General features: G+C 46.4%; 1 protein-coding gene across 1 annotated transcript; it reads left to right on the forward strand.

Annotated features, from left to right (window-relative positions):
• The first annotated feature begins 386 nt into the window (after nt 1–386).
• LOC144160046 (uncharacterized) lies at nt 387–14,321 on the forward strand. The gene is made up of 4 exons (XM_077691666.1): nt 387–392; nt 1,098–1,266; nt 6,028–6,117; nt 13,520–14,321. The coding sequence occupies exons 1-4, from the start codon at nt 387–389 to the stop codon at nt 13,900–13,902; spliced, it is 648 nt and encodes a 215-aa protein (XP_077547792.1). The 3' UTR covers nt 13,903–14,321.
• The last annotated feature ends 694 nt before the right edge of the window (nt 14,322–15,015 follow it).

The raw sequence follows: 15,015 nt of genomic DNA on the forward strand, positions 1-15,015 counted from the left end.
ACGGAGGTTTTTCTTCTATAAGTAATGCTAAGCTGTACAATACATTTGGCGGGAATTTCTGTTTGATGGCAGAGGAATTTGAGGTTTAACGGTTGTCTAAATTAAATGCTAATTAATGGTAGCTTGATTTGATAATCCCGCCATGCTCCGAAATATTTGAAAGGCTTTCCGCATGTCCCGACGGAATGTCGTTTATTGGCGTCAGCTGTGTCATCGGATACTTCATGAAGAACGGAAAACCTCTAGCAGCAACAATGTAGGAACATATGCGCTTAATATCCAATGTGTGTAGCCGTCCACATGTTGTGATCACAGGACGAAGTTCGTTGTGCGGAAGATTCAATCACACAAGCAGCCATCGCAACCGCAAAGGGCTACCACCAAGCATGAAGGTGAAATTTGGTGACGTGATCTTGCCGATTTGTCCTTTTGCATCAGTCGCCAGCTCGTGCTGTGAAAACTAGAGACCCCGTAATTATTTGCCCAGCAACGCCACAAAATACTCTATCGATTAATCCTAAGCTCGTATGAATATCTGAGGCTGAATTAATCGTGTTGACAGTAAAAACAAGCACACCCATACTGGAGAGAGAAACGTGAGGCCTCTAACAAACAAGCGAAAGTTATCGGTATTTTCCCTAAATGAGGATGAAGCTCAACCTAGTCCAGCAATGCTATGAAGTGGGCTTCAAAACAAAATTCCAGGTTTATTTGTGAAACACAATGCACTGATTATAATAAAAGAAAACAAAGTTCGGGAGACCAAAGGGAATCAGAGCAGACGACAGGAGCAGACGAGAAACTCTACGTAGCAGACGACGTCCTCACCATCGCTCTTCGACCAGAAAAATCGCTACCGACGCCAGCGCCACCGCGTTTGAGATCCCATAATTAGAGCTTGTCACGCACATGGTACATGGTCACGCAACGTTCCCTGCTGCCGCGTTCCCGGCGTAGCGTCAGCAAATGCCCTTGTTTGTGACGCTTGTGTGCTTGTGTTACGAACGACCGCATATTTTCGGATCGAGGGACATTTAGTGACGTAACGTTGATCACCCTGCGTCGTGTACACGTGAGTAAACGGGAAGTTTTGACAGCTGTTGACCGAAAGCTCGGCGTCGTACGTCGCCGCCTCCCTGGGGTCTACTGTTCACAGGCTGGCGACTGGCCTGTTGCGTCTTTGTGTCAGCAGTTCCCGCGCAATTCGAGTCTGCTGTGCTCAGGATGTTGTCTGGCCGCGATGTGCGCGGACTGCAGATTGCGAAGGTAATTTGGCGGACGATTGTCTGGGTAACTTCTGCTGCTGCGTGCGGCTTTACGATCGCAACGGGCGGCATATTTAAACGCAGAGGACGCAAGGGTCGCGTTTAAAAGGAACTTGGACTGGTTTTTAAACTGCCTGCTTTGCACTAGTGCTGTGTACGTAAGATGAGGTTGTTTTTTTAGCCGATATACGAAATATAAACACGTCTGCTAAGCCGTCAGAGCCAAAGTATGCCACGAACAAGTTGCGTGTTTGCGACGGAGCGGGGAATCACGCACGCTCGGCTGCACATTCGCTTGCTGGGGCGCTTTGACGGAACCCTCGGCCCGAGAAAATTTTGTCCCGGGTGGTCAAAAAACGAGAATAGTTGAATCAATTCGATGTGGCATGGCAAAGCACATTTCAAGCTAAAGTTCGCCGGGCGATGTTTGTTTGGTTGGTGCAGGAGGGGGTTTTTGTTTCGCCTCAACTCTCCTGTTGTCACGAATTGGGTCTAACATCCGGATTTAGTCGTTCTAATCCCCAATGAAACTTGTGATAGACTGCGGAACCACTAATTTTGCGAGCACACCGCCCGCCCCATTGGTCGGATAAGTGTTCTCAAAAAAAAAAAAAAAAAAACGAATCAGATTGCCTTCACATTGCTTAATTTGATGGTCAGATTGATGCCCTACCGCGAAAAAAAGAAAAAAAAAAAAAAACGATCCGAAGGATAGTGCGAGCCAAACGACGAGTTAAACGGCAGGAAAACCGGTAGACCGAAAACAGGGTTCTTATCTTATTATTGTTTGTAACTTTTTTATTATTGTGTTGCTTGCAGCCAGAAACGGTGCTGTGTGCGTTTGTAATTAACGTTCTATCAGTGCCATAAAGCCCGAGGCAAAGTTGAATCTAAATGTGCGTACTGGGTATTTTGTTTTCACGAGGCAAGGGCACGGATTCGACTGATTAATCTGCGAAATTAGAAGCGGTGCATGAAAATTAGTTGGGCTTATGGTGCAGCATATCAGTTCAGCTTTTTTTCATCACACGTATTTGCCAAAACACGTGGCAATCGGTTTTTACAGAATGCAGTCCTTCAGTGGCACAGAATTCGCTTAGAGGCCAAAGGGCCGGCCAGGGCTTCTTAGGTCAAGCCTGACACAATTTTGCTGTCTGGAAAATAATTTTCCAGGTGGAAATTTTTTTTAAATTTAGTTTTCCCCACCTTTATCTGCACTGTCATTATTTACTGTAAGAGTGAAGCAGCGAATGCGCTTTAACTCTGCTTACAGTGGCTTTTTGTCGCCTGTTACAAAAAAGTCTTTTGGCCCCATCTCCCAAAAGCCACTACAGATCTTGTTTAAACTAGAACAGATCTTGGTTTCCTGGATGCATGGTTTCGCTGCATCTGCTGCGATCAGCTCATCTTTTTATCATCACCAAGCTTGCTGCAGTTCAGAGATGACCAACTCCTTTCTTGCAAAATTAAGGTTCATTCGGAATCGGTATAGAATTTGATGATTGGTCATGACTGCATGTGTGATATATCGCTGTCCTTTATCCGGGAGCAGTCATACGTTTTCTCATCTGTACCGTTAATTATCCACCGCTGTCTCTTTTGAGGGAACACACTGCCATGATAATGCGTGATGGCATATATGCAGACATCATTTTCTTGGATGCTGGCATGCACCCTATCCTATGGTTAAAAAGAAACATGGACGTATTGGTAGAAAACATGATGGGGGGGGGGGTGAAATTCTAATAATTTTTTAATCTGTGCCCAATGTGCATAGACATTTTGTTTTGCTTTGTTGCGCAGTGGGCGAATCGCTGATGAATGACTTTTTCCTTCTGCAGGTCTCCTCTGCTGTTGCTAACACACCATCTCAGTGGCCCCTGTTGTGGGCTGCTAGCCACAAGGCCAGGGATTTAGTTCTGAGTGGCCATGTTTGTGATTGGAGGGGGCAAGCAAAGAAAAAAAACTGTGGGGGGAATTTCAGTCTAGCGTAAAATACCGATCAAGCGACCCCACCCGTGCAAGTGCCCCCCTCATTATCTGAGTACTTGAAGTTTTCGCGCACTACCGAACAAGTGCCCCCCACCCCCCCCTCTCCTCCCCCAACCACCGTTGATGGCCCAAACCAATGAAACCAAAACCGCCCAGGAACAATTCTGACTGCGCTCTTGTCTAAGCCAGGATCCAATCCTAGAACACAGGGCAGCCATTAATTCCGCACCCGCTCGCCATTTTGTTGTCATCTGACACAGCCAAATGTGCTTGCCACTTCCTGACAACGGTGGTTCGTGACAAGCATTCGTAACGAAAGCCAGAAGACACTTGACGATTTCTGAGAGGCACCAAAGCCAGTTTGCTCCACCGTGAACGCCCTCTGAACACATTCATGAGTACAGCTTGTTCCAAATCTCGAAAATGGACACATGATGGCAGGAATGGATTCTCTGGCTGAAGGGACAAACAGCGTGGTTGACGGGAACACCATATAAATTGCTAACACTCATTGTGCCAAGAGGGGCTTCACAGACTTCATCTTTACTAAAAATGGGCTTCTCCTTAATGAACTGCATTATTTTTTCTTTTACGGGGGGGGGTAAGGTTGGTTAACATTTACATGCCGCCATTTTGAATTACTGAGAAGTTCCTAACAGGGGCCCCCTCCCCAAAAATCCCTGAACTATCCGCACTTTGAGGGGGGGGCGCTTGCTCGGTATTTTACGGTCGGTTAGGTCTCCCCGAAATTGAACTGGTTACCCCACTGTGGTGTTCCTCATAACTTGCGTGCGCTGCACAAGATGAAAGGGGAAGCAGCATTGACTAACGAGCACTTTGTGCAATCGTTTTCCGAACCACACGTAGCTCGTGCTGTTATTTTGCGGCACGGTCTGTTCACTCAGCATGTTGTTATGAATTCAAAGCTCCCTTAATTCATTCGTTCGCAAAAATTTGATGAACATCACTGATAGGTTGATCTTGAAGCATGCAATAAACAGGCCGCCTTTATTTGAAGAATATGTTATATGAGAAATTCAGGAGCACTACATTTTTGCTTGACATGTCACATGTTGCTTTTCTTAAAGGATCCATTTGCTCAATAACTGTAATCATTAAGTCTGCAGCACTCGTTAATTTCACCTTTGGTAACATTTTCTGCTATTTTTTTAGTGTTTGCCAATTCATGCCTTGCTTGTTGTTAGCCATTCGGCTTGATTATTTGAAAATCTGCAGTGTGACAAACAAACATATGTGGTGTCCTTTATTTCAGGTCTGGGACCCTGCCGCTTCAAGGCGGACACAGTTTCAAGCACAAAGCCATGGAACTGCGTTATGCTACAAATTTGTGTTGAATTTTCACTGCCAGGGCCCCAATACTTTCAATTTATATATCGCTGCAATAGAGCAGTTTTTCATTACTGGACAGCTTGTATAGATTTACTTCATTGTTTATGTGCGTGCATTAGGACTGGTGTTATGCTAGCAACCTTTCACAGTGTATCACTGATTTCAGGGCTCGTCATTCTGTTAAGGTTTTTGCTTGGCCACTAACGTGCCACACAAAGTTGCCCAAAATTGATGTGTCGCTCAGCTTTAGGAAAATCGGTTTCTTGCCTTCGTTGAAACCTATAATTTTTATGTGCCTTTCTCTTGTATGTGCGCAATTTCCATTATTGTGCGAGCTGAAAATATTTGCTGCTGCTTTTTTTTTTAATTACCCAGACATCGTTGCTGTCACTGAAACCACATTTTTTATTTGTGTCATTACAAGTACAACTTAATTACGATCAAAGTTTACACTCTGTGGCACAAGATGAACCACAATTTGCTCCTAGTTTTTTGTTATGCATGGTTGAGGTTTTCCACTTAAGTAAACGAATGAAAGATCAAGTGCACGGATGACTCTTAAAGAGCTGTCTAATACCCCAGCTACACTAGGGTCCGAATGTCATTTGAACCAAATGTCATGTGACTCAAATGGGGTGCTTCGAATGCCATTCAGAATCCGCCGTGCTACACTACAATTTAAATGGCATTTGAAAGCTTTAGCATTCGCTCGCCGTGCCGCATGGTGCCGCTGCTGTAGAGTTCTGTTTTTTTTTTTTTTTTTGCACAATATAATGCAGCAATCAAATTTAGCAGCAGTAGTTCGTATTAAAATGATATGTAATTACCAATAATGTAAACTTTGACACGGTTTTTGCTTAATTCTGAATCCCAATCGGGGTTTTTTGTGCTGTCTGGCCACACTGGTTCGTTGCTTGCTCGCACTGGTGTGAGAGTACGGAATTATTACATGTTGATATCACGATTTAAGTGAATTAGAAGTTAACAGAGTCCCACAATTAAGAATATTTTCCTCGTTTTAAGTACGCCAGTAATGTATTTGTTTACGCTGACTTGGAACGCTGTGCGCGAGAGTGCTAGAAATGGCATTTGAAATCCCAAATGTCTCCCTCAGTGCTCATTTGGCTCGAATGCCATTTGAGCCGAATGGCATTTCAAAACCTAGTGTAGCAGCAAAACTTGGCATTTGAGTCAAATGACATTTGGTTCAAATGACATTTGGACGCTAGTGTAGCAAAGGTACAAAGCAGCTATTTTTTTTCCATTAACAGCACCCGTGAGCTTTTACAACGCATTTGTTCTACCAGCAGACAGCAGTTCAACTTGTGTCTGCTACTGTTGCCAATCGGCAACTCCAGGTTGTCTTTTCAGCGCCACAGCGAGTAAACGAGTGTCCCAAATGTGTGCAATTCACTTGCAGGTGCAGTAAAGATTGAAGCCGTGGACACCGAGCCGGCTGGGGCTGCGGGGTCTCCGCTGAGCCTTACGCGATATCTTGGGCCCCCTGGAGGTGAGATATTGCTTTGCCGATCAAAGTTTTTGATAGTTGATAAGCAGTGCCTCTCTCTCGACACCCCCTCACCTGATGGGCTCCACACTTGAGCTTCACATCAGGATGATTTATTTTATTTATGGTGGTGTCTATTATTACGGCAACCGTGAGAATTACCGTGAGAAATTTCTCACGGCAGTCGCCTCTCATTGGCCAAGAACGCTACCCGGAGAGTCTATGGGATGAATATTCCCTAAGAAGCGGTGTCTGCAGCTGCCCCTGTAGCGCGGTGGTAAAGCACTTGGTTTTAAACGAGAAGGCTCAAGTTCGAGTCCGACATTGCCATGTTTTATTTTTTTTTTCTTTTTAGCTTTCGGAATCATTTGGTCATCGAGATTTTGTTAATGCTTTTTTTACTGTGGTTTTTCCTATATCAAGAGATCGACGCACAGGACTTCTAGAATGGGTTGAATTACGTTTATTATAAGTTGTGTTCTGTGTTGTTGGGCTGAATCAGATTAGGTTTGTTGCAGTTGGGCTGGATTTGGGTAGGTTATGACACGTTCGGTTAGGTTATGTTGCGTCAGTTTACGTTGGAACGTTACATTATTGAGCAAGTTTTAGGCCAGCCAGCTTTCATGGAAACTGCCGTGAGAATTTCCCAAAGGTAATTCTCACGGCTCCCGTGAGATTAGACGCGGCCTTTATATATTGATAAGTAAAACCTCGTTACACGAGACACTCAAGGGAACCAAAAAACGTGTCTCCTGTCACCAAGGTCTCTTGTATGCAATGTTGCTAACATGTCAAACGTAGGAAAAGCAACCAAACCGCTTTCATTCAGATGTCTCTTATAACCAAGTGTCTCTTGTAACAGTGTCTCTTGTAAGGAGGTTTTACCAGTCCGCGGCATCTTAGCCTGCAACCCAGCGTCCCGCCTAATTGTGGTCGTAGCGCCAAATCCTCCCCTGGCGAGCCTGGGCGGGCAAAAGTGAGTTGTAATTGCCATAGCAACGTCACCGCCATCTTGAGCTTGGAGGCGTACTAATTGTCATGGCAACACAGCGAGGAGGCGCAAAATGGGGGGGGGGGAGGGAGGGTGGCTCATGCTTTCCTCCCCCCACTTCTTCCCGCCGCTCCGCCGCCGGCCCCGCTAGCCCCGCGCCGCCCGCTAGGCCTCGCCGAGACCGGCGCGCCTCCATGCAGGCGTACGTACGCAGCTGGGACAGTAAGACGGCAGCAGAAATCGCACTTCAACACTTTATTCATGTTACGAAAATACGACTGAGCACAAACGCAACGTGCCTTGATAAGCACTGATGTTCGACACGACGTAGCACAAGTTGACATCGAACACGGTACACGTAGTTGTACAGCTCACGACACCGCGCTACCGTTCAGATTAAATTCACGCTTTACGAACGAGTGTCTCACCTTTTGCTAACACGAAGCAAAATCACTTCTTGCTGCGCTTCCTCCCTGTGCATGGGGCATAACCGCTCTTCTGTGGTCTTCAGAACGCTGTCACGATATTTCCGCTATGTTACGACTCGCACGCGAGCCCCGCGGCTTCTCTCGCGCACCGGCGCCGCTGTTGCTCCGGCAGCTGCAGCGACCGTTACCCCGCTGTCGCGCATGTGCACCTAAAGTCGCGCCGGGAAGAGGTAGAGTGGGAAAAACAGTGAGAGAAGGAGGAGTGTTTTGCTTGCCCCGCGCCGCTGCGACTTGGAGCGCGTAAATCAAAGAGGAACTAGCAAAAAGTCACCTCGGACTGGTTTTACTGTACTACAATCCCCATTACAGGGATTTTAGCAGGGCGGTTGCAGACATATTTTTTTTTTACAATGTTGGCACTCAAGAATAGAGTCAATAAAACAAGCAAAAACAAATACGACAGCAAAATATGAATAATCAGGTCAAATTTGCTGCAAATAGCGATAAGGACGGCTCCAAAACACGGTTATTAGTACAATCCACTGAGTTGCGGTACACAGGAAGAAGGAATATTTCAAGCAGGTATTTCGCGACCAAAAAGGGGTATCGTCAGTTGATGCCTTTGTTAGGTGGCATTTCCAGGTAAAAATGAAATGATATCAGTAACATCTAGCTTGGAATGCTCTTTAATTAATTGGCAAAGAAATTTTAATCTTATTGAGCAATTTCTTTCGGTAATTTAAGGTTCATTGGAACGTTCCAAGTGTTGAGATCTAGAGGTGCGTCCAAAGCTGTTAAAGATAAAGCGAACTGCCTTTTTTCCTGCATGTTTTCCAATTTAGTTTTGTTAGCGGTAGTGAAGGGGTCCCAAAAAGATGTGAAATTGTTTACGTTGGTAAAATTTCAACGTTTGTGAAGTTCTTGTAGTGAGCCTAGATTAATCTAAACCCTCTTTTGGGACCCACCCTTTGGCCAGGAGTTTTGTCAACAAATTGCCTTTACCCGCCGCGGTGGCTCAGTGGCTAAGGCGTTGCGCTGCTGAGCACGAGGTCGCGGGTTCGATTCCCGGCCGCGGCGGCCGCTTTTCTGATGGAGGCGAAAAGCAAAAACGCCCGTGTGTACGAGATTTCGGCGCAGGATAAAGATCCCCAGGTGGTCAAAATTAATCCGGAGCCCTCCACTACGGCGCGCCTCATCGCCTGCGTTGCGTCGGCGCGTTAAACCCCACAATCAATCAATCAATCAATCAATCAACAAATTGCCTTTTTTTTTTATTCCACCACGTGCCGAGAGGGGCTCTGTATTATAGAGTTGTTGGTGCTGTCACCAGAACTGCTCTCCTATGGCACTGCTAAGATGTTACCAGTGTGGTCTTCACCCAGTTGCCAAGCAAACTGCCAAGTGTCGCTCCTCTCCAATGTCTATGGCCTTCAATTTGGCCAGCCTTCCACATTTTACACGTAAGCGGGCACATAACACAACGCATGCACTACGCAAGTTTGATGAAAGTGCCCGACGAGATTCCTCAGAATATGCTCTAACTGGCCTGGCAACACTACCCTGTTTGGCGATACGTTGCACCGAGTGCAACGCTGAACCAAGCATTTGATGCACCAGCCTCTTTAGAGTGAAAGCTCTAGCACGCTACATCCTTCAATGCCAATGAACTGTGCAATGACCTTGTCAATGTCAGCGAAGTGCACAATGATGCAAGCTGCGACTTTTTGTCAAAGGCGATAGTCTTTCTTGGGCTACTTGAATGCGAAAATTTTGGTCTGTCTGTATGTCTGTCTGTCCGTCTGTGACCCGATTCAACCACCCGGCCAAAGTGAAACAGGAGCTGCGCTATATTCTTATATACCCACAGCCAAATCTAAATGTCCAAGTCTGGTGGCAATGCCATATTCTCGTGCATATAATCCGCCCATGCATATAACCCGCACCCCACTTTCAGCCCGCTGGAAAAGAAAAAAAAATCCTCACGTATTGCCCGCACATTTTGTACAGAAAAGGCTGCACCAAAGCTGCTGCTCAAGCAACACGCAGCATACTGTGTAGACAGAGAAAGCGTATATCGAGCTAGAATACACCGATTTCAAGGCGAAAGTCACAACACACTAAAATTCCGTTGGTAGAGTGCGCTCGTTTTTGTTTTTCCTTTTATGTACGTGTATGTTTTGCGCAATCACTGCCACAGAAGGCTTAGTCAGTGCTACTGCGTAGGAGCTTCACGGCACAACGAGCATTGCCGTGAAGCTGCACTAAAAGAGAAAAAACCCACGTATAAACCGCACCCCTTACTTTGCCACTAAAATTTTCACATTTTTGGCTGCGGGTTACACGCGCAAAAATACGGTATTCATACTTGTCAACTGTGTTGAGCAAGAACTTGACGGTGCACAAATATGCGGCAGAAAATCAATACATGAGTGATATTTGCAGTATTCCTTTATAACAAATGCGTGGATGCTTGATTTTCGCGATAGCAAATGAAATGTTCCGTCCACTGCATCGAAAATTCACTCCATCACCTCCTGTCACCTGCTGCACTTTAGCTTGTGGCGACATTTTAAGACGTCAAACGACAACAGTTACAAAAGGTTATACTGGATAGTTTCCACGTTCCGCTTGGAATGCTCGTGGTGTAGGGCAACGCGGCTCTCTAAACAATGTAGTAGGGTGCCTCGATTGACGCGCGTCTCTGCCGTACGGCAGCGCTGGCATCGAGGCACCTGGCCTGGAGCACTGGAACTCTGTAAATTTAAATTGACTTGAGCAAACCTCTAGCATGTTTACCTTGGGAGGAACGAGACAGGAGAGGAACAGCATGAGAGGTGAGTGGGAAAGTGAAGAAAGGCATTTACTTGGCAAATGTTGACGATATGCGCCATATTTTTTTCATTGCCTTCGCTTGCTCGGAGCTTCGCCTCTGTGGTACTAAGCGACTAGACGAGGGTGACATGGCTGCTTCAACGCCGCTTGGACGCTCAATCTTGCCATCGATGGCGTGCTGGCCGGGCTGAATGTGCATTTTCACTGCAAGCGAAAGCATGAATCCAATTATCCAGTAGATGTGTTATGGACGGCGTAATTCAACATGATTTGTTTGCCAAACGAAGTAATGCGATGTAACCGAACCCACTTATAACAAACTTCAGTATCAAATTCATTATAAGAAATTCGAACAGCTGATGACAAATGCGATAATGAAAGAGATACCTAGCCCATCACTGTGAATAGTAGTCTACTCCAAAATAAATTTATTGCAGAAAAATGTGCTCCTATTTGCAGAAGGTAGTGATTTTTGCCTGAACACGTTGCTTAGCACCGTCAGTGAGAATGGCATTTTCAACACGCGACATCATTTAGACGAACTCCAATCCACTTCCCTCTATTTCGGAGCAGTATTACCGCAGCACATCGGTAGCAGAAAGGACTTCTTGCAACGTCGGGCGAGGGTGATAGTGTGCTGGCAACAGCTCGTTGGTGGTGCCGGCACCAGACCCCATTACGTCAGTAACAATTTCAGAAACCAATGGGCTCACTGTAACAGCAACGGCGTCGTCTGCTGGCAAAAGGCGCGGATTGCTCTCGCTACGGGGTTTCACGGAAGCATGGCCGGCAAGGTAGCTGCCTGGAGGTTGTTGTTGTTGAACACATTTATTTCACATTTTTATGCCAATCTGATACCCCTGTCACACGGGCACTTTCAATTCGGATTGAAGCAAAGCGCGATTGACTTTTCGAGTGCGCTCGACGCCCTGCCGCTGCTACAGGGCACGTTTCAGTCCCGATTGAGAAGTTGCACCAGTTGTACTCGCGTACTCTAGAGCGCAAAAATGTACTTCATGGCTGGTGTCTGGTAACTTTGTGTGGTTGTAGGTACACATAACTATATAAATGTGACTGCATGCTTATTTGGGTCAAGTTATTTGATACAATTTCTGGCGTTAGTTGGTTGTAATGTCTTGTGCCATTAGTCAGTGGGACGAGAGTATCGCCACTTTTGCACGATCGCACTTGGAAACCCCAGTTGGGCTTGGGGAACCAGGATTGAGTTCAAGCGTGATCGGGCTCGATCACGGTTGAAGCTGACGGATAGGAGCGCCCGATCCGGATTGAGCTCGTTCCGCATAGACTCAATCACGATTGAGAGTGCCTGTGTGGCAGGGGTATAAGGCTGCTGTGAAAGAGCGGCCCAACGGCTAGGCATAACCAGTGCACCAGTGCGCTGGCGGGCGTTTGGTGACCGATCATGTGGGTGCAGAGTTATATACCGTATAATGCGGAATATAGGTCGAGGCGGAATATAGGTCGACCCCCTTACCTCGTAGCCGAAAAATGCAAAAAAAAAAAAAAATTAGGTACCAACCATTGTTTTATTGAGACTATAACTTGTTTCGTCTCAGAGTACTCATTTAAAACTATCTGAAGTATCGTCGGACGACTGCTTCTGGCTCGCTGTCGCCCACAGCAGGTCGTCCTCGGTGCAGTCCAGGGAATTGCTTATGCAGCACTTCTTAAACACTCGGAAGACCATGTCACCGTGAAGCGAGCGCAAAGCATGGGACACTTGTGTGCAGACCGGAGCGATAGCCAGTCTGTGCAGGCGGTCAGCAAACATCTTGGGCTATCCATTCGTAGAGACATCGCACGACGCTAGCGGACAAAATTTGCCCCTTTGTACAGCAGCACAGGTGCACAGAGCAGCGCCCATGAAACGAGGCCTTCCGAGCGTTGCATACCCAGTGCTGCCCCTTCAGCTAACGCTGCTAGCAACACTTCTTTTGGTGATACCGAACTGGCGCAAGGCCTTGGAAAACCCCCAACTTTTCTTTTAACTGCTGCTGTAAACTGGCACCAAGTGCCTAAACTCATTTTGAGCAAGAAGAAAATAGCACGCACACATTCGCCGACAGCGAGAGCAGCAACAAAACAAAGATGGCGCCGCGTCCGCTTGATGGTGGTGGCGATGGTGCCTTTGAGGTTTGGATGGGCTCGATGCGCTGCCTGGTCGCCTGATGACAACTGCCAGTGACTCCAATATAGGTGGAGGGGTGACTTTTCGGCAAATTTTTCTGTAAAAAATCTCAACCTATATTCCGCATTATGCGGTATTAATGTTTAGTTTGTTATAAAAAATATATTTGATATGCACAAGGGCAGAAAAACATTGAGTGTTCGCTATAGAGCATAATTCGCTCTATCCGAGTTCGTTATATATGGATTTGACTGCAGCTAAATACTGGGAAATTTCAAGCAAAGGGAAACTTTCTCGAAGCACTGTTCGCGCAGCCTATGCTTTTGCTCGTGATAACTAGGCTTAGAGGTGTTAAAGGCGAACTACTAAAGCAATAGCTTTCTTCGTGGGACCAATGGTGTCGTGTCAGAAATCTAATGCACCTCTGATAAAATGTCCAACAAGATCTCTGCACTCGCGGCATGTGCGTGAAACCGGGCTTTTATTGTGCCAAAATGGCTACTTGATAATCGCGAGAAAGTAACGGTTCTAGATAAGACAATAATATACCCACTATTCATGAAGAAGGAGTACAACAGTATACCTTTGTCTTATAAACCATTTATCGGCATGCATTTAGATCACTCGTAGATGCGTTTACTTGCTGAGCACGAGGACGCGGGTTCGACTCCCGGCAGCGGCGGCCGCTTTTCTGATGGAGGCGAAAAGCAAAAACGCCCGTGTGTACGAGATTTCGGCACACGTTAGAGATCCCCAGGTTGTCAAAATTAATCCGGAGCCCTCCACTACGGCACGCCTCATCGCCTGCGTTGCGTCAACGCGTTAAACCATACCATCAATCAGATGTGTCTACTTAGTGCTCGAAAAATCGCTGCATGGGTTCGTTAGATCGTTTGCGATTTAGGTCTTGTGAGGTTTGACGACCGATTGGATGCACTTTGAGCTTTTTGTGCTTCCAGCAACTTTCTTTAGGAAAGGATGGTAAAGCGTTCATTTGTTTTGCAGCTGCCCCAGCGGTTGGCGGTGGCAAGCGGCCGCCGCTGTACTCGTGCTCCTACTGCCCGTACAGCACGGACAGCGACCTGGCCGTCCACGTGTGCCGACGCGTCTTCGGCCCGACGGCCCTGCGAGGCTCCCGCTCCACCCGGTTTGCGGGGGAGCGCACCTTCAAGTGCAGCTTCTGCCCGTCGGCCTTCTACCAGCGCTCGCACCTGGCCAGCCACCTGCTCACCCACACGGGACAGAAGCCCTTCAAGTGCGACATCTGTGAGCAGGCCTTCTCCCGAAAGTCGAGCATGCTGCGCCACCGGGAGACACAGCACGTGCCGCCGTTGCCACCGTTGCCGCCGCTGCCGCCGTTGCCGCCGTTGCCGCCTGCGTTGGGCTAGTCGGACTGCTTCGTTGGCCGAAAAAGAAATCGAGGAAGCTTACACCGAATGAATGAATGAAATGTCTTTATTTATTGTAGGATCGCTCCTTGGCCTAATGGGGAGGAAGAGGGGGGTGGTAGAGAAGACAGAAAGAGATGAAAGATGTGCATACACACGTGTGTATATGGTGTACATTCACAGTCACATGCGGCGATCAATGCGTGAGTGAACAACCAGTGGGAGAGCAGTGTGTCACGGCTGTTGTTGTTAGCGGTGGTCCAAGACTTGAAGGTACAGTACACTCTCGATAAATGGAACTTCAAGGGGCTGAAAAATTTAGTTCCATTTAATAGGGCACTCTGGTCTTTAACCAAAAAAAGTTTATTTTTGCAGTTGTGATGATGAAAATTGACGGACACATGTAGTATTTCATTCTAATTGTAGATATAAAATTTGCTTTTGTGTAAAATTACTACATTCAAATTTATTCCAATATTTATATCTGATTTTTTGACAGCTTTTGTAAGAAAACTGCTGGAGTGATGCAGCTGAATGACATACCAGTGAACTGTGCCCAAATCCAGGAGTGCAATAAGACTAACGTCATCATTCTATCTGGTCTGTAGCAGAAGTGACGACCGTTCGAAGTTTGGGCTTGGAAGGTGGGAACCAGAAAAACCAGTTTTGCTTTCCAAGCCCAAACTTCAAACGGTTGTAACTTCTGCTACACACCATACAGAATGAGGACGTTAGTCTTATTGCACTCCATGATTTGGGCACAGTTCACTGGTATGTCGTTCAGCTGCATCACTCCAGCAGTTTTCTTGCAAAGGCTGTCGGAAAATCAAATACAAAAATCGGAATAAATTTGAATGTAGTCATTTTACACAAAAACAATGTTTATATCTACAATTAGAATGAAATACTACATGTGTCCGTCAATTTTCATCATCATAACTGCAAAAATAACCTTTCTGATCAAAGACCCATGTGCCTCCTTAACAGAAGTTGTGCAAAAGTTCAAATTTATGTGCGTGCACACTCTTAATACCATTTCATGCAACTCTAAGTACCAGAAAGAGAATGTAGCAGACAGATTTCAGAAAACAAGAAAACTGCAAGAGATTTAGG

The sequence above is a fragment of the Haemaphysalis longicornis genome, unplaced genomic scaffold (assembly GCF_048455015.1).
Source record: "Haemaphysalis longicornis isolate Haplotype H1 unplaced genomic scaffold, Haemaphysalis longicornis Haplotype H1 scaffold_10, whole genome shotgun sequence".
Lineage (NCBI taxonomy): Eukaryota > Metazoa > Arthropoda > Arachnida > Ixodida > Ixodidae > Haemaphysalis > Haemaphysalis longicornis.